The 20000-nt window shown below is 38.5% G+C and overlaps 2 protein-coding genes across 5 annotated transcripts in view; one reads left to right on the top strand and one right to left on the bottom strand.

The window, feature by feature from the left end:
- Positions 1–20000, top strand: part of LOC135094865 (MOG interacting and ectopic P-granules protein 1-like) — a 37274-nt gene that overhangs the window by 1135 nt on the left and 16139 nt on the right. For 3 of the 4 annotated variants that reach the window (XM_063995329.1, XM_063995330.1, XM_063995327.1), the window contains exons 2-4: positions 15409–15541; positions 18398–19152; positions 19847–20000. The exon at positions 19847–20000 is cut by the window's right edge and continues 89 nt beyond it. In XM_063995329.1, coding sequence (XP_063851399.1) covers positions 15496–15541; positions 18398–19152; positions 19847–20000 — 955 coding nt within the window. In that variant the 5' untranslated portion in view covers positions 15409–15495. Of the gene's footprint in view, positions 1–1252; positions 1472–15408; positions 15542–18397; positions 19153–19846 lie in introns of all 4 variants that reach the window. The other variant, XM_063995328.1, reaches the window with a different exon arrangement.
- Positions 7629–10204, bottom strand: LOC135094928 (uncharacterized). The gene is made up of 2 exons (XM_063995441.1): positions 10190–10204; positions 7629–8054 (listed from the first exon to the last, which is right to left on the bottom strand). The coding sequence occupies exons 1-2, from the start codon at positions 10202–10204 to the stop codon at positions 7629–7631; spliced, it is 441 nt and encodes a 146-aa protein (XP_063851511.1).

The raw sequence follows: 20000 nt of genomic DNA, 5'->3' as shown, positions 1-20000 counted from the left end.
TCTCTCTCTCTCTCTCTCTCTCTCTCTCTCTCTCTCTCTCTCTCTCTCTCTCTCTCTACTCTCTCTCTCCTCTCTACTCCTCTCTCTCTCTCTCTCTCGTCTCTCTCTCTCTCTCTCCACCACGCACACACACACACAGACACACACCACACAAACACACACACACAGGTAGGGGAGACAGTGCTATACGCCCTCGCCCATGTGACACACACACACACACACACACATACACAGTGACCTAACCTCACCTCACTTAACCTCACTTAACCTCACTTTAACTTAACCTCACATAACCTTAACCCCAGTAATCCTTATGACTTTCACACACTACCTATATCCAATTAAATCACCAATATACACCAGACTACCCCCTCCCCCCTCTTTCCACCCCCAAACGCCGCCCCCCCCCACAAAGCCCCAATACGCCCCGAGAACCTTAAGTCTGGCCCCCGTGACCTAAGATGTTCCCCATGACCCAGCACGAGGCCCCGGTGACCCGTGCGAGGACTCCCGTTTTCGTAGATGTGACCTGGTCTGTGGGAGGAGGTGACCTTATTGAGGTGAAGACGGCCTCGTTTGGGTCATGTTTGGGTCTTGTTTTGGTGTGTTGTTTTTTTTTTTATTTGTTGTGGTTTTGTTTTCTTAGTGATTGGTAATGAAAATAATAGGAAAGGTTTTGTTTTTGGGTTTTTTTTATTATTATTATAGTTATTTTTTGTTTTATTTTGTTTTCTTGGTGATTGATGATAAATAACGGGAAAGGTTTGCTAGGAAAGCTTACTTAATCTTGTTTTGTTGTGGTTTTATTGTCCTTGGGTGATTGAAAATGAAGAACGGTGAAAAATAATTGCTAGGAAAGGTTATTATTAAATCTTGTTCTGATTTTTCATTACTGTTTTGTTTACATCTCGTACTGTTGAATGATAATTGAAGAGTGTAGGTCACATGATTGCTCTAGTCTTGTTTTTGTTGTTCGTTTTGTTATTCTTGTTGATTGTTTACTTGTGACTTAATGAAGAACGGGGATAAGAACCTGTAGGAATTGTCATAGTATTGTTTTCGTAAATGTGTTTGTTCGCGTTGTTTGTTTGTCTACATGTATTGTGGCGGTTGTTTACTTAAGTGACTGCCGATGAACAGGGAAAATAATGGAGTATAAGATTTTTTTATTTATCTTTTTTACGTATAGTTTTGATTTGAACCGTTACTGTTTACACCATCCCTCGTATCTTAACGGTTGATTGCCCTCCAGTGACTTGATAATGAACTGTGAAAACAAATAAACAAGATGTAAACAAAAATTGGAAAGCCACGTTTATTTTTTATCTTGTTTACGTGAAAGTGTGGATACAGAAAATTGTGAGTTTTTGAAGTGTTTTGTGGTGTTTTTTGTTTACTGTTTGCCATCTGCGTACACCTGTTTGGCACCTGTTGTTTGCCCTTACCTGCGTGTTACCTCCAGCCCAGCTCTGTAAGTAAGGCTCTTGTTTACACCATGTTTGCTCACCTTGAGACTACAGTAACTTGTTTATTTATCCTGTTTACACCATTAGTACAGGTTCAGTTTTTTGTTTACTGTTTATAAGACTTGAGTTTAGTTATACTGTTTACACTTAGATCGTATTTGTAGGATAATTACAATAGGTTTTGTTTACTCAGCTGTTGTTTACACCAGGTCTTGTTTATAGTATATTGTTTACGCTAGTAGAATTTGTTTATAGTGTATATTAATAGGATTTTTTTGTCAGTTTCGTTGATATTGTTTACACCAATAGGTCTGGTTTATAGAGCAAATAAATAGGGTGTTGGTTAGTTTGGTTTGTTTATAACAGTTTACACCAGTAGGTTTTGTTTTTTAGGGCAAGTGAATAGATTTGTTTACCCTGTTTATGATATTGTTTACACTCGTGGGTCTTGTTTGTAAGGTGCATTTAATAGGTTGGGTCAATCTGCTTTATAGTTTTGGCTTCCTCTTGTTTGCTTTTAGTTTGTCTTCACTGTTTGTCAGAAAGATCAAGATTATGCAGTTTGATCAGTTTGTTGAGGGAAAAGAGAGAAGTTTTGGTTGTCAGTAGGGACGTGTTATTTTTGTTTGCTTCTCTGGTTGGTTTTCTTGTTTACTTTTCGCTGGTTGTCTGCAGTTCAGTGTTATTCATCTCACTTTCTCCATTGAGTTTAGGTAAAGGAACAAGTTTGGGTTGTTGTGTGGGTTTAATTCAATTTGGTGTTTGCTTCATTGTTTGCCGAGTGTTGCCTTTGTTTACACTGAGCGAGGTCCTTGTGAATGCGTGAGCCTACGTGACTACAATGTTACTGTCTACAAGGGACACTACACGCAGTTGTTTACATGCAAGTTTAAGTTTTCTCATTTTTATAAACAAATAACTTTATCTTTAAATTTAAAATCACTCAAATATTCTGTAATAGTGACATCGCTACTTATCTCTGTTTACTCTTGTTTACAACCACACACGCTTGTTTACAGTTACCAGTCACTTTCTTCCTCACTTAACACTTACAGAGCAAAGCAAACACAATTTCAAGACCATTGACCTTCTGTTTGAATAGAACTGTTTGCTTACACCCAGACAGCCTTGTTTGATAAGTAGACAGGAGCAGCAGTGTTTGCATGCTGGGCTGAAGCTGCATCTTTCCTTATACAAATATTTCATTATGTAGATTTTACTTAAACAGTGCTGCTATGTGTAAACAGTGTGTGTGTGTGTGTGTGTGTGTGTGTGTGTGTGTGTGTGTGTGTGTGTGTGTGTGTGTGTGTGTGTGTGTGTGTGTGTGTGTGTGTGTTTACAGTTCCTCTAGGGCAGTAATAAGTAGCAAGGCAAACAGTGATGTAATTTAATCAACTTTGACAGAAATGCGTGGAATTATGAAGCTTAGGAAGTGTTTGTTGCTTTGTTTGCTTGTTTGCCGTCAGTGTACAGAGTTTCCCTCCCACCCTTAGATCTTTCCTCATGGATTTCCCCCTTTGACATTTCCCATTTTTCCCTTTTCTCTTTTTTTTCTGATTATTTTCCTCTCTCTCTCTCTCTCTCTCTCTCTCTCTCTCTCTCTCTCTCTCTCTCTCTCTCTCTCTCTCTCTCTCTCTCTCTCTCTCTCTCTCTCTCTCTCATATTTAACTATTGACCTAATCTAACTATCAAACCTCTAAATTCATTTTATTTAACCTAACCATCTCATCTCACCTAACCTAACCTAACCTTACTAAACCTAACCTAACCTTACCTAACCTTACCTTACCTAACCTAACCTAACCTTACTAAACCTTACCTTACCTATTCTAACCTGATCTTACCTATCATAACTTAATCTGTATAAAAAAAATGCCATCATATTTTTTTGTATAGAAAAGTTGCATATTTGAAGTTTTTGACGGTTTACATTTTCTATACGTTAATTTGTTCATAGTAAGTTCATGTCATGCTAGCCGAGATGATAAAGCCGTTTTTCATACCGGTAATGGACAGACTTTACCATTCCAGTCATTTTCCTTTATCCTTCCAAGTAAAGGAGAAAATGTAAAAAAAAAGGAAAAAGGAAAAAAAACTTGATTATTTTCATCGTCCGGGAAAAATCATCGTTCCGTTTTTCCCTTTCCCTCCTTTCTTTCTCTACAGCAAGTTTTTTTTTTACATTTTCTTTTATCTTTTTACTGCAATTTTTTTTTTTTCTTTTTCCTTTTTCCTTTTTCCTTTTTTTTTTTTTTTTACATTTTATAACGGGATATGCTTTCAAAAACTTTCCTCCCTTCATCTGCGTCTGTCAGGTTCCTCAGTGTGTGTGTGTGTGTGTGTGTGTGTGTGTGTGTGTGTGTGTGTGTGTGTGTGTGTGTGTGTGTTAAAGTCTTAGGGCATGTTAGATCATGTTTTGGTGAACTAGGAAAATTTTAAGTTGAGTTGAGTTGTGTCAGGTCAGGTTAGGTTGAGTTTTGCTAAGTTTGGGTTAAGTTAGAATAAGCCTGAAATGGTAAGATATAATCAGATATGCTAGGATAAGTTTAGGTTAGGTTAAGTAAAGTAGAACAAGTAAGAAAGCAATAGGATAAGATTAGATGAGCTTAGGATAAGTATGAATTAAGTTAGTTTGCATCCAGGTTAGGTTAGGTTCAATTTATGTATGGTAGGTTAAGATGGGGCAGTTTAAGATTAGGATAAGATTCAATAAATACCTGTGGACAGTGTTAGTTTTGTTATATTGCAGTCTAAGTTGAGATACGATAACTTGAGGTGGGATAAGGCATTGGTAGGACAGCTGGTTTGGTTAGGGTAGGTTAGGTTAAGTGAGGTTAGGTTAAGATAGGATAGGTTAAGTTAAGTGAGGATAGGTGAAATAAGGTTAGTTTAAGATAGGATAAGTTAGGTTTAGTTAAGTGAGGATAGGAGGTTAAGTCAGGAAAAGTTAGTTTAAGCTAAGTTTGGATAATGTACAAGAAAATAAAGAAAACTGCAAGAAACTAGTTGATGTACACAGAAAGGACTGTCTTAACTTAAACTATAGGTACCTGTGTGTGTGTGTGTGTGTGTGTGTGTGTGTGTGTGTGTGTGTGTGTGTGTGTGTGTGTGTCAAGTCAGGAATAGGCCAGATGTTAGTGTTGGTTTTTGACGAATTAGATTAAGTTAGGTGAGGTATCATTGGCGTTGACACATTAGGTCAGGTCAAGGCTGATAGAGTATGCAAGTAGGCAAGAGGAAGATGAGAATGTTAATCCCTTCACTACTATTTGGTACACCTTTAATTACCAATCACTCTGAGACATCCTTACTTGTTCTACACCCACCCAAAACATTTAAACAGTAGAAATTGCAAATTATATCCTTTTAAATCCTTTCTTTCCTGTAGATGCTTATAAAGACTTCACGCATTGCTTATTGTGATGATAATTGTTACGTATCACACTGAAAGGGTTAAACGATGATGGTGATGGGAAGCAATAAGTGGGTTTTTAAGTTTTAGTAAGGTGAGGTTATGACTGGTGAAAGAAAATGAGGGAGGTAAACAGCAATGATTGTGGTGGTGGTGGTGGTGGTGGTGGTGGGAAGGAATAAGTGCCAGAGGTTAGCTTAGGTTAAGACTGGGTAGGTGTATAGGTAGATGAAAGAAAAATAAGGAAGGTAAATGATGATGATGACAGTGATGAAAATAATGATGGTAAGAATAAGTGACAGTTTTTGGTGTGTCAGGTCAAGGGTGGATAGGTGAAAATAGCAAAAAAAAAATAGGAAAGGATGTTAAATGATGATGATGATGATAAGAAATGCCACAGTTTTCATTGGACGAGTTAGGTTAAGGTAGGTCAAGGCACTTAAGTTAATTAGGTCAAGACTAGTTCACTACAGTATAGCCAGATAAGGGAAAAGTGTTAATAATAATGATAATAATAATGACATGATTGTTATTCTTGTCATTCATCTGTAAACAAAAGCAAACAAAGCCAACTAACACTATCAAGACTACATAACTACAGATTCTAAACTTAACGATAAACTTGTCTGTTATAAAAATGAGCATGAACAAGGAGCACTGGTCATTAGGGAGCTTTTAAAGATTAGACAAATGTATGGATGGGGACAATAGATGAAAAACAGGCAGGTATGTTTATTACAGGGACTGCCACGTGTAGGTCTGATGGCTTCCTGCAGCTCCCATTGTGTTAGGTATGCTATGTAAACTGTCACTGTGTATGGCAAATTTAAAATGCTTGATAAGTGAGGTCAGGCTGGGTGAGTACATGAAAGGTCAGGCAGTGCAGGAATGATAATGCACCGGCCTTCCCTCGCCTCAGGAAGATGCCGTGTTGCAGAAACTAAAGGTATACAGGGGAGGGAATGCAGGGAAGGAATGATGGCTCACATGAACTGACCTTACTGAGGTTTTTAATGTTAAATAAAGGTGAAGAAAGAAGAAAAGGTGATATGAAGATTAGACAAAGATGAAAATAGAAGAAAATGTTGATTACAAAGACAAAACTGACTTTACTGAGAGCTTTAAATTGTAAACAAAGATGAACAGTGAAGGAAAAGGTGATTCTAAAGGGAAACTGACCTTACCGAGGCTTTTAAATGATAAACTAATATGAACAGGAAATTAAAGATAAACAAACATGATCATAATTAGAATTCCAACAGTAAGCAAAGATAAATGAAATGAAACCCAGGAGAAGTCACTAGGAAAACTGACCTCACTTAACAGACCTTTAATGAACAAAAATAGACAGATTACACTACACTATAGCATTGAATGGGGCTTGAAGAAAGACTTAGAGAATCAATGATGGATAAATGTACTTGTTATTGTAATTTAGAGTTTAAAATTACATAAAGGAAGAATTTGATAAGCTGTAGTTATGTCAGATAGATAAATTAATGAACTGATAGATAAGCTTAGATATCAGAATTAGATGTTTGAGGTTAAAAGAAGTAATGTGAGCTACAGATAGATAAATAGATAGATAGACAAATAAATGATAGATAGATAAATAGATAAGGTAGAAGAGATGTCATTGATGGAAGTCTAAGCTGGTTTGAAGTAGTTATGTTATAGATAGGTAGCATTAGGTTAGTTATCAATGGTAGTGAAAATAGATCGCGTTTGAGGGAATAATATAGAAAAAATATTAACAGGAATACCTTGTCTATTTCTGGCCAAAGTTTATTATTATTATTATTGTTATTATTATTATTATTATTATTATTATTATTGTTATTATTATTATTATTATTATTATTATTATTATTATTATTGTTATTATTACAAGTTGAATGTTTTTGACAAGTATTAGATTTATTATAAGGAAAAGCAGACATATTTAAAAGGCAGCAGTAGTAGTAGTAGTAGTAATAGTTTCATAAGCACTACTACTACTACTACTACTACTACTACTGTACTTAAGGCCTGAATTGTTATCTTATCCACTGCTGTATTCAACCTTCCATCCATCCATCCATCCACCTGTCTGTCCATCCATCGTTACGTATGTCTATGTGTGAAGTGACCTTTCTGACCCCTTTCTCTCTCTCTCTCTCTCTCTCTCTCTCTCTCTCTCTCTCTCTCTCTCTCTCTCTCTCTCTCTCTCTCTCTCTCTCTCTCTCTCTCTCTCTCTCTCTCTCTCTCTCTAGGAAACTGTGTATGTGTATGTATGTATGTACGTATGCGTATAGTCATTGAACTTGAAGAGGGCAAGGTCAAAAGATCACCACTAGGTTGTTCATTCATTCATTCATGCAGGGCAGAGGTGAATGGGGCAGGCAAACAGGCAAGCAGGTAGGCAGGCAGGCAGGCAGGTTGCGGTAGGTTAGGTTAAATTTGGTTAGGTTTGTTTGAGGTTTGGTTAGGTTTGTTTTAGTTTAGGGTGCAGTAAGTTAGGTTTGTTGAAGTTTGATCTGGTTAAGTTTGGTTATATTAGGTTTGGTTGAGGTTTGGTTAGGTTTGGTTGAGCCTTGGTTAGGTTGAGTGTGGTTAGGTTAGGTAAGGTAAGGTTAAGGTAGGTTAGATTAAGTTAGGTTAAGTTAAGGTAGATTAGGTTAGGCTGTGGCAGGTTGAAGTAGCAAGGTGTGGTGTGTTGGTGAGGTCAGGAAAGAGAGAGGTGAAGTGTGTTAGTTTGTGTCTTATGAGAGTTAGATCAAGACAGAGTGTGGTGGAGGTGGTGGAGTGTTGACAGTGTGGTGGAGGTGAAGTGTTGACAGTGTGGTAGAGGTGAAGTGTTGACAGTGTGGTGGAGGTGGTGAAGTGTTGACAGTGTGGTGGAGGTGGTGAAGTGTTGACAGTGTGGTGGAGATGGTGAAGTGTTGACAGTGTGGTGGAGGTGGTGGAGTGTTGACAGTGTGGTGGAGGTGGTGAAGTGTTGACAGTGTGATGGAGGTGAAGTGTTGACAGTGTGGTGGAGGTGGTGAAGTGTTGACAGTGTGGTGGAGGTGGTGAAGTGTTGACAGTGTGGTGGAGGTAGTGAAGTGTTGACAGGGTGTGGTGGAGGTAGTGAAGTGTTGACAGGGTGTGGTGGAGGCAGTGAAGTGTTTGTTAATTAAGAGAAGATATGACAGGTCCTGAAATATTAGAATGGGAAGTGGTAGAGATAGTGAAGTCTTTTGCCATGAAGAGAAGATGTGGTGGAGGCTATGAAGTTATATTAATAGAGGATCTGGTAGAGGCACAAAGGTGTTGATGCCACAAGGATGGTGTACACAAGATCCAGGGTCAATACTTACAATGACACAGGAAGTTATGGGCGTAAGTTGAAGTTAAGTTTAAAAAAAAGGTGATACAAAGTTACGTATTAATTCACAAATTGATCAGTGACTAGAATGACGTAAATTTTGTGTGTTTAGCAATCATGATACGAGTAATGGACCCTTCCTTGACACACTGACTCTAGGAGGAGATAAGAAAACACTGAGTGGATGACTGGAATAGACTCTTAGAACAGCAGCACATAAGATAAGTGGTGTGTGGCATAAGCAGTGCACAGGGCAGGAGGTGATGGGTGGAGGCACAGTGGAGGTGGTGTAGCCAGAGATGGGTGCTGTGATGAGAGGTGATGAAAGCAACTACTACTACTACTACTACTACTACTACTACTACTACTACTACTACTACTACTACTACTACTGCCAGAGAGAGAGAGAGAGAGAGAGAGAGAGAGAGAGAGAGAGAGAGAGAGATGGATGCAGCAGTTCCTCTCTATAAATTTGTTTCTCAAGCTTTCTATTGGCTCATTACTAACAGCCTGATTACTGATTCTCTTTCACTTAACTACCACTGTGCTTGTTAAATCTCATTTCTACCTACTTCCTTTTGAAATATTGCAAGGTTAGGCGCATTTCATTACATTAGGTTAGGTTTGGCAAGGTTATGGTAGATATGTTAGATAAGGTGGGATTTAGGTTAGGTCAGGTTTAGGTTAGGTTTGATGAGATTAGGTTAGGTAAAGTTAGGTTAGGTAAGGTTAGGTGAGGTTAGGTAAGGTTAGGTTAGGTGAGGTGAGATGGGGTCAAGTCAGGTCAGGTTAGGGAGTGTTATAGGAAGGCTTAGCTGTGTTTGTAGTGGCTGGACTGTTACATCATTGAGTTGCACATGTTTAGGTAGTGTAGGTGTGGTGTGTTTTGGTGAGTGGAGGGGCCTAAACTGAACTCACCTCAGTTAACTTCACCTTACCTCACCAAATCTAACCCTTACTTGCACACCAAGCTGAAAATACTACTTTGATTGATAAATATTATAGTGAATGCTGGTGAACACTTGCAACACTGCTCAAATGAGTAGAAAATTTGAAAAGATAATATATATGTAATCATCACTGAAGTAGAAAATTAAGTGTTAGTACACCTGTCAGGAAAATATAAGCAAAAATATATCAGTGAAAATTACCTATGAAAATAAAATGTTTAATATTTACAACTATTATTGTTTTCCTTGCTCTGTTGGTAAAAAGAAAAAAAAAATCAACCATATCTGCAACAACCATTAGCATATTACTTCAACCTTTGCTATGTTCATAAAAATAAAAGAATGCATAATCATATCCACTACAACTATTACTCCTTTCTTTTCCCCATTCATTATAAAAAAATAAAAATAAATAAATAAAATAAATAAATAAATAAATAAATAAAAAGGTAATCCCTACCATATAAACACACAGGATTCTCAAATACTGAACTGAACTACTGACTGAAAGGTGGAGGTTAGGTCATGCGAGGTCAGGTGAGGTCAGGTGAGGTCATCAGGTCATCCCACACGTCGTCCCCCACCTTGACCTTTACTTTATGTTACGTAACCCTTTGCTGACCCTGTGCTGACCTAGCTTAGTGTAGGTGAGACAGGTTAGGTTAAGTTTATATTAGTTAGGTTTATTTTGTTTTGCTTTATAGTTAGGCTTGTGTTGTTATTGTTTTTGTTAGGGATATTGAGGTGATGTAGCATAGAGTTAGGTTAGGTTAGTCTTGTTTTGCTTTTTGTACCTATTTGATTTAAGTTAGGTTTGTTTTGTGTTTGTTATGGTGTTGTTAGGGGTGTTCAGGTGATGAGGCTGGAGTTATTTGGAATGTTGTGTGTGTTAGTGTTTGTGCAGGATGTGTTTTGTTAAAATTTTTATTTCTGTATGTATTTTTGTGTTGGATACTTTGAAAACATTTATGATTTTTTACCAGTGAGGTTTGAAAGGTGTAGAGGTAGCTGTTACCTGGGAAAGATGCATGTTAGTTAATTTTCTCTCAGGATATGCTAGGTGTTGTTTTGGGAATTGTGAAGCTTCTCATTATACTTAAAAGATACGATGTGGTTGTTACTGGGTTTTGTGAGGCTCAAGTTGTTATTTGTGGGAGATTTGTGATGCTGCTGATTCTGAAACGATGCACCATGTATTGTTTCATTCGTACATTTAGAAGGTGCACACTCTACATTACCGAAAAGACTTATTATTATTTTTAGAAGATGCACTTGTGATATTACTAAAAAGACTATTATTTCCTGCCACAATTAACATTACTAAAATTACTCATTATCACCATTATGTTTACAATGTGCACACTTTACTGTATTGAAACAACATATTATTTTCAGAAGATATACAGTTAACATTACGTACTAAAAACACATACTATTAATTTTGGAAGATATACAGTTAACATTACATACTAAAAACACATACTATTAATTTTAGAAGATATACAGTTAAAAAAGAATCATTGTTGCATGAATTATTTGAAGAAAAACATTTTGCATTACTAAAAAAAAAGATGTGTTGTACATTTTGAATTATTACTTTTCAAACATGCACAACTTTTTCTAATTTTCTTCATATATTTTTTCTATAAGTTTATATGAGTTAGAATTAAAAGACAGCAAGGAATTATTGTACTGAGCAAACAAGGGCAAACAAGAGTGTGTTTTTAGGGACTTGTTTGCAGTGTAACATTGTGATTCAAAAGAAGCACACTTACAAACAGGTGTGTATGTACGTGAGTCAGGCACACACCCGGGGGAAACAGTCATGTGTGTGTTTGTTGGTTGGTGTACATGGCTGGGCTGTGTGGGTGTACATGGAGGTCTGCTGTGTGTGTGTGTGTGTGTGTGTGTGTGTGTGTGTGTGTGTGTGTGTGTGTGTGTGTGTGTGTGTGTGTGTGTGTGTGTGTGTGTGTAGGTTTGATGCACACACACACACACACACACACACACACACACACACACACACACACACACACACACACACACACACACACACACACACACACACAAAACAGTGTCACCAGTTTGATTCCTGTGTTATCATTTGCTGTTTCTACATATTTTTGTTTATTTGTGCATATTTCCTCATTCCAAGACCCAAATGGCAAAGTCAGATACACACTGAAAGAGACGAGGGAAGATCATCACTACGGCAACTGGCAGTTCAATGTGTAGTGTGTATTTCTTGTATCAACCCTTCCACTGTTGTCTGGCGCACCTCTCCTTAGTCACCACTCTGAGACACCTGTGCTGGTCCTTTACCCACCTCCAAACACTGCAGTAGCTGGAAATTGCAATATCTTTTCTATTTTCATCTTTTTTCCCCATAGAGGCTTATAAAGTTTCCATGCATTGCCTTTAGTGTTGTGAATCATTGCAGGTCATGATGGAAGGGTTAAGACTGTGACAGAGAAGAGCACTCATTACGTTTAAGAAAGAGATGGAAAAAAGTAAAGCGTGCAGTGAGAGAGACAAGGCAGGACTATTACTACAGAAACTGATTGGATTTGAGAATTAAACCTTGCATTTGTATTTCTATGTATTGAGACTTGCACAGTAAAGAAAATCACTCGTTATATTTGAGAAAGATGCGGAAAAAAGAAAAGCATTCACTGAGAGAGATGAGCTAAGATTATTACTACAGAAACTGGCTAGATTTGCAGGCTCAACATTACCTTTGTGTGTATTAAGACTCATACGCCAAAGAAAACCGCTCATTATGTTCGAGAAAGAGAGAAAGAAAAAAAAAACATACACTGAATGATGAAGCGAGATTATCAATACAGCAATTAAGATTTCTGAGAGTTTGGTATCACGTGTCTGTACGTATTAAGACTCCTGTGGCAGAGAAAAACCTGGAGTGTGTTGACGAGTACACAAGGAAGGGTTACGTATTATAGTGACAGGACAGGGTAGGGAAATGACTGTGTGTATGTGTGTGTGTGTGTTTGCAGTGTGATGTGTGGGAGGTGAGGAAAATTGTGTATTGCGACCATGGGATATGTTTGAGGAATAGATAAGGAAGTATTACACGCCATAGGGATGAAATATGTTTGAGAAATGGATAATTATTACAGATCCTAGCAATAAACTATGTGTGAGAAGTAGACAGGGAGGTATGCATTATTTGAGATGCAGACAAGGAAATATTACGAATGTTAGCAGTAAAATACATACGTTTGAGAAGTAGACGAAGATTATATCATAGCTACTGAATAGGATTGAGATACAGACCAGGAAATATTGCGTACCATAGTAATAAGATGCGTGTTCGAGAGATAGACAAAGCAGTGTGTATCTTAGCAACAAAGTACATGCGTTTGAGAAATTGACAAAGATTACGTATTTGAGCCAACAGACGGGTGAAGTGGCTTTGTTTACATTGAGAATAGGGCTTTGTTGAAGACTGTTGCCAGGACACACACACACACACACACACACACACACACACACACACACACACACACACACACACACACACACACACACACACACACACACACACACACACACACACAGACACACAGAAAAAAAGGCTGCTGTGTTGTTGACTTCATTGTCTTGCAGCCTACAACATTTTTGACCAGGCACAGAGAGAGAGAGAGAGAGAGAGAGAGAGAGGGGGGGGGGTGTTATTTGTTGTTTATTGTTGTTTATTTTGCGTTCTGTTAATTTTTTCATATCTGTTTTGTGCTTTGTAATTTTCTAAGACTACTACTAAAAGAGAACACGTTATTTCACTTGCACATTGACGGCCATTTAATTTACTCATTCATTTATTTATTTTCAAAGCTAAGGAACTTTTTTTTTTAAGATTAGTATTTGAATGATGAATAGCAGTTATTATATATATCTCATTAATTTATTCATAGTTCATAATCTGTACTTATTTTATTAGATCTCCTATTCTTTACAAAACTACCCAAGATTATAAAGTACTGAAGTGCCCCTAATGGCTGTCAGTGGTGGTTAGGGGGTGTTAGGAAGTCATTGTGTCAGCAGGTCTGTGTGGGTCATTATCAAGAAATATTATTGAAATGCTGGGGTGTGGGAAAGACCTGTGTGTGTGTGTGTGTGTGTGTGTGTGTGTGTGTGTGTGTGTGTGTTGGGAAGTTTACAAATCATGACAAAAGAAAGAGATAATATGTGAGAAAGAGAGAGAGAGAGAGAGAGAGAGAGAGAGAGAGAGAGAGAGAGAGAGAGAGAGAGAGAGAGAGATGGGGGGGTAGTGTGGGGTCAGAGGAAGTTGATGAGTAAGATAAAAATATGAAGAAAACAAAGAAGAGAGAGAGAGAGAGAGAGAGAGAGAGAGAGAGAGAGAGAGAGAGAGAGAGAGAGAGAGAGAGAGAGAGATGGGGGGGTGGGGGAGAGGGAGACAAAAAGTTACAAGTTATTGATTTTCAGGAAAAGGTACTAACTCACTGGAGAGAGAGAGAGAGAGAGAGAGAGAGAGAGAGAGAGAGAGAGAGAGAGAGAGAGAGAGAGAGAGAAGTAATTAAGTGAGGAAGAGGAGTGTATAAGAGAGAAGGAGATGGGAGGGGAAGGGAGGGTTGAGAGAGAGAGAGAGAGAGAGAGAGAGAGAGAGAGAGAGATACCATTGTTTATACACGATTTCCTCTACAGTTTCCATGTTACATTTATTAATTTCACAGTTTTCAAGAGTACAATGACCTAAGTAGTTTATTTCAAGTGACAAACAGTTAATTAAAACAAACATCATTCCTTTACTTGAAAATACACAATGAAAACAAACACAATATTCCCTCTAATTAATTAACTTAGCCAATGGTTCTTCCTAAAACTGTTTTGCTTTCTATTCCGCTACCACCACCACCACCACCTTATTTACACATGCAGGGATACAATACATGGACTAATAAAAAACAAAAAAAACAAATAAATAACCAAAACAAAGAATAAGATTGGTGTTAAATGTAAATATAATTGAGGAAAGCTGACAGGGACTTGAGTTTGGCAGGGTAGTGTGCATTACTTTTGACCATTACTGTACAATTAAATATTACAAGAGAGAGAGAGAGAGAGAGAGAGAGAGAGAGAGAGAGAGAGAGAGAGAGAGAGAGAGAGAGAGAGAGAGAGTAAACCAACCGAGACTTACTTATGACCTCAAGTGTACAAGCATGTTATTCCCCTTAGTAATGAGAACACTAGTTATAACATAAATACAGTGATGCATTTTGTTATTTTTTGTTGTATTAAGTAAAGTTTTGTGTTGAGAGTGCAAGTTGTGAGATTAAATACAGTAATAAGGATTAATTCTTGTATTTTGATGTATTTTGGTGTTCATATAAAGTGCAAGCTATGAGATTAAATACACTGATGAATATTTTTGTTGTCTTTTAATTGTTTGGTATATTAAGTGCAAGTTATGAGAGATACAGTAATACATTTGAATCACCGTAGTATTTTAGCGAAGTTTGGTACACGATGCGCAAGAGATTAACACAACAACAAACTTTTAATTGAGTTATATTTAAATAATTGTATACAAAAGCAAGCTATGAGATGAATACACCAACTTTAATTAGTGTTGTTGTGTTTGGTAAAAGTTTAACACGCAAAACATAACTTTGTAAACATTATGGCTCACTGTACGCCTTCCCTCACTGTATTATGATGAAACACTTGTATGAGTCCAGTATGAGAAACCCTTAGTAACTGTGTACACTCTCTCATTACTGCCATTATTAGTATTGTTATTTTGTTGCTTTCTTTTTGTTCTTCATTTTGTTGTCTTGATTTGATTCTTTCTGTTGTTAGTTTGTTTACATTTCAGGGTGACACGATAAATGGTTCTTTTGTTGTTGTTGTTGTTGTTGTTGTTGTTGTTCTTTGATTTCATGTTGTTGTTATTCTTAATTTTAACCTTTTTATTATTATTATTATTATTATTATTATTATTATTATTATTATTGTTATTATTATTATTATTATTATTAAGAGATTTGTTCTTCTTAGTTTTATAGTTTTATTATTTATTTAAAATTTGGAACGTGAGAAAGAAAAGAACTACTACTACTACTACTACTACTACTACTACTACTATTACTATTACTACTACTACTACTACTACTACTACTACTACTACTACTACTACTACTACTACTACTACTACTACTACTACTACCTCTCCTAACACCTTAATAACTCTTTCAGGTGGGAAGTGTGTGAGGTCCAGCCACCACCACCACCACCACCTGCACCACCACCACCACCACCATTGCCACCACAATCACCACCACCATGTCGGAGAGTGAAGCTACAACTGGTGTAGGCGACTCATCCATTGGTGTGTATGGGTGTCTGTCTGTCTGTCTGTCTGTATGTATGTATGTTTTTTTTTTTTTGTAATAATAATAAATAATAAAAATAATGATAATCAGTTTATGTATTACTTTTGTGTATTTATTTGTTTTATTTATTATTTTTTACTTTTTTATTTTTCGTGTGTGTGTGTGTGTGTGTGTGTGTGTTTTATTTTTGTATGTGTGTGTGTATTTTTTTCTTCGTGTGTGTATATTTGTGTTTTTTGTCTGTCTGTTTCAATGTTTTCTGATCCCTATACTCTTCAATTTTCTTCCTAAATCTTCCCATTTCCCCATTTATCATCAGTTTTCTCCCTTTCCTTCCCTTTCCTTCTTTCTTTCTTTCTTTCTTTCTTTCTTTCTTTCTTTCTTTCTTTCTTTCTTTCTTTCTTCCTTCATAATGTATTTCCTTCTTGCATCTGTTTATTTTCTCCCTTCCTTCCTACTTCTTTTTATTCATTTATTTCTTTCCTTTCTTCCCCTCCATTATTTATCTCCTTCCTCCATTTATCCTTTTTTTTTCCATCTCTTTCTGCCTTCCTAAATTTCTTCCTTCCCTCCCTCCCTCCCTCCCTCCCTCCCTCTAATTTTTTTCCTTTTATTTTTCTTTGTTTTTCTTTCCCAGCCTCATTTTTCCTCCTTTTGTCCTTTCCTCAATTTCTCTTCATGTTTTCCTCTCTCTCTCTCTCTCTCTCTCTCTCTCTCTCTCTCTCTCTCTCTCTCTCTCTCTCTCTCTCTCTCTCTCTCTCTCTCTCTCTCTCTCTCTCTCTCTCTCTCTCTCTCTCTCCATTTTTTTTTCTTTTTTGTTTATCCCCTTTATTGTCTCCCCCCTCCCCCTCTCCCTCCCTCCCTCCCTCCCTCCCTCCTTCCTTCCTTCTCCATTTTCTTCTTCCTCCATTTTCTCCTCCCTTCCTCCCTCCCTCTAGTTTTTTCCTCTCCTTCCTCTCTCTCTCTCTCTCTCTCTCTCTCTCTCTCTCTCTCTCTCTCTCTCTCTCTCTCTCTCTCTCTCTCTCTCTCTCTCTCTCTCTCTCTCTCTCTCTCTCTGACCATAAGGTTGAAATTCGTCTTTTTCCCTTTTGTATTTTGATTCTTATTGCTTCTTATATAATGTGGAGGCTTCCCTTGCTTTGTTTGTATTGTTTTCTAAGTGTTCCTCTCTCTCTCTCTCTCTCTCTCTCTCTCTCTCTCTCTCTCTCTCTCTCTCTCTCTCTCTCTCTCTCTCTCTCTCTCTCTCTCTCAGAAGTTTCTTAATCACTTTGTTCTTTGTTTTTTTCTTTTTTCTGTCTCCTTTTCTTTTTTCTTTTTCTTTTTCTTTCTTTACTTCCTTCTTTCTTTCCTTTTTCTCTCTTTCCTTCTTTCTATCTTTCTCAGTATTATTGGTATTGTTCCTCCTCCTCCTCCTCCTCCTCCTCCTCCTCCTCCTCCTCCTCCTCCTCCTCCTCCTCCTCCTCCTCCTCCTTAATTTCTCTCTTTTTCTTCCTTTATCTTTTATTTGTTTAAAATTTGCTTTTGTTATTTAATTTCTTGAAACCCTGTATTTTCTTATTTATTTATTTATTTATACATTTATTTATTTATTATTTATTTATTTATTTATTTATTTTATGACAATTTTTTTTTTCCTATTTTTATTTTTCATTCCTTTTTCCTTGGTGTTGTTGTTATTGTTGTTATCTCCTTCTTGATTATGGTGTTTCTCTCTCTCTCTCTCTCTCTCTCTCTCTCTCTCTCTCTCTCTCTCTCTCTCTCTCTCTCTCTCTCTCTCTCTCTCTCTCTCTCTCTCTCTCTCTCTCTCTCTCTCTCAACTTTCCAAAATTCTGTACCATCTTCAATTAATTCATTCCAGATTTTTTCCTTTCAACAACTTCTCTAAAAATTCTCTCTCTCTCTCTCTCTCTCTCTCTCTCTCTCTCTCTCTCTCTCTCTCTCTCTCTCTCTCTCTCTCTCTCTCTCTCTCTCTCTCTCTCTCTAAAAGTCCTTCAAAAATTCTTTCTTTATTCTCTAATCTCATTTTCCTGCCCCTTTATCCAATCTCTCTCTCTCTCTCTCTCTCTCTCTCTCTCTCTCTCTCTCTCTCTCTCTCTCTCTCTCTCTCTCTCTCTCTCTCTCTCTCTCTCTCTCTCTCTCTCTCTCTCTCTTCCTTTCATTATTTTCTCCTTTTCTCTCTTTTTGCTTTCCTTCCTGTCTCCTTTTTCTCTTCCATGTCTTCTTTCATTCTCCTCCTCCCTTATTCTTCTTTTTCTTAACTCCTTCCTTTAATATTCTCCTCCTTATGTTTCTCTTCCATTTATTCTTCTATCTCTAATTATCTGTTGTCTTCTCCCATTCTTCTTTCTTCCTTTTTCTTATCTTCTCCTCTTCCCTACTCTATCTTTCCTCCTCATCAATTTTTCCTTTATTCTTTCTTATCTCTCTTTCCTTATACATTCCTTTCTGCCTCCAGTTATTTTTATTTTATTTTATTTATTTATTTATTTTTTTGTTTGTTTTTGTTTTGTTTTTCCCTCTATTCCTCTCCTTCCTTATCTTCCTTTTCTTCTTCCGAAAAGTTTTATATCCACATTCATCCATTTATCTCTCTTGTCCTTTCATTCCCATCCATCTCTTTCATTCCTATTCATTTCTCTCATTTTTCCTCTCTCCTCTCTTTGTCTTTCATCTCTTCCCATCTGTATATCTCTCCCCTTTATTCCTCTCTCTCTCTCTTCCCTCCAATTCTGTCTCTCTGTCTCTCTCCCCATCTAACCTCCCATCTATTCTAGTTGCCTGTTCTCTTCCTAATCTTCCCCATTCCTTCCCTTTGCCCACCACCGCCACTAACCAGCCCTTGTTTCCCACAGACTCGGATAAGGTGAAGGCTATCAATGGCATGAAGGAGTTGGAGGAGGTGCGGCGCCTACAGAATGGGGAGACAGAGAAGCCACAGATAAATGGAGACGTGGAGAAGAGAGAAGAAGGGGAAGATGGGATAGACGGAGAGAAGGTGCAGGAGGAGCGGAACGGCAGCGTGGAGGATGCGGAGGAGACGTCGCGTGATGTGGAGGGCACGGACGGAGAGGCGGGTGAAGGAAGGGCAGAGAAGGTGGAGGGGAATGAAGGAGGAGGTGGAGAGGAGGGTGGAGGAAGGAATGGGGAGAAACAGGACGCCCAAAACCTGTCATCCAGCGGCAGGGAGGAACGGAGGGCAGAGGACAAGCTGTCCCCACCCACGTCTGCTTCCACCAGCGAGGAGAAGGATGCGGATAAGGAGAAGAAGGATGCAACAGTGAAGGACAAGAAGGAGAAGAAGGATACGGTGAATGGGGATGCCACCACCACCACCACCACCTCCACCACCAGCACCACCACCACCACCACCACGCCGGGGAAGAAGAAGAAGCACCACCACGACGACGTGCAGGAGGTGATCTCAACGCGGCAGCTGCGCATCCGTCGCACCCCAAAGAAATACACGGAGGACGACGACGACGTGAAGATTACCAACGAGGTGATCCGAGACGACTCCAGCGACATAGAGATGATCGAGGAGAGTGATCCCTTGGCCATCAGCGACGCGGAGGTCAAGAAGATACAGAAGGAGAAGAAGGAGATCACCGTGAGTGTTGCCGGGGCTTGTCGGGGCCTGCTGTGGTCCTGGGGGAGGTGTTTGTTTTGTGTTTAGTTTGTTTTGTTTTGTTTTAGTAGCCATCTTCTGAGTGGTATTGATGGATGATTTGTTGTTTTTCTTGTTTCTTTGTCTCTTTGCCTAATGCTTCCTTCCTAATCTTGTTTTCTTGTTTCTTTCTGTCTCATTGCCTAAAACTTTCTTCCTAATCTTCCTTGCCCCGCTCATCATCTCCCACCCCCTGTCCTAACTTTGCTCCTGCCCTCTCTCTCTCTCTCTCTCTCTCTCTCTCTCTCTCTCTCTCTCTCTCTCTCTCTCTCTCTCTCTCTCTCTCTCTCTCTCTCTCTCTCTCTCTCTCTCTCTCTCTCTCTCTCCCCCGCATCACCTCGCTTTCCTCCTCCTCCTCCTCCCACATCTTATCCCAACTTTTTATTTTATTTTGTTCCTGTCATCACCTTTCCTGCCTCCCTCTGCCAAACCTTAACCTTCCTGCTTTTTGCTCCCTCACCCTCACCTGTAAATGAAGACAAAGAACTCCAATGTCAATTTGCTCCCTCACCCTCGATCTAATCTAACCTCACCTAGCCTAACATAACCTAACCTAACCTCAGCTAGCCTAACCTAACCAAACCCAGCCTGACCTAACCTAACCTCATGTATCCTAACCTAACCTAACCTTCCGCAGATCAAAACAAAGGACCCAAACGTGATCATCATCGACACCAACACACTCCTCAAGAACCAAGGGAACCTGGCAGCCGCCGTGGCCCAGTCCACCTCCTCCACCCCCGTGCAGACCCTCACCAACCGCTCCACCAGCACCACCACCACCACCACCA

The sequence above is a fragment of the Scylla paramamosain genome, chromosome 47 (assembly GCF_035594125.1).
Source record: "Scylla paramamosain isolate STU-SP2022 chromosome 47, ASM3559412v1, whole genome shotgun sequence".
NCBI classification, from domain to species: domain Eukaryota; kingdom Metazoa; phylum Arthropoda; class Malacostraca; order Decapoda; family Portunidae; genus Scylla; species Scylla paramamosain.
The sequence above is the reverse complement of the archived record's forward strand: the minus strand, read 5'-3'. Positions and strand labels throughout refer to the sequence as shown.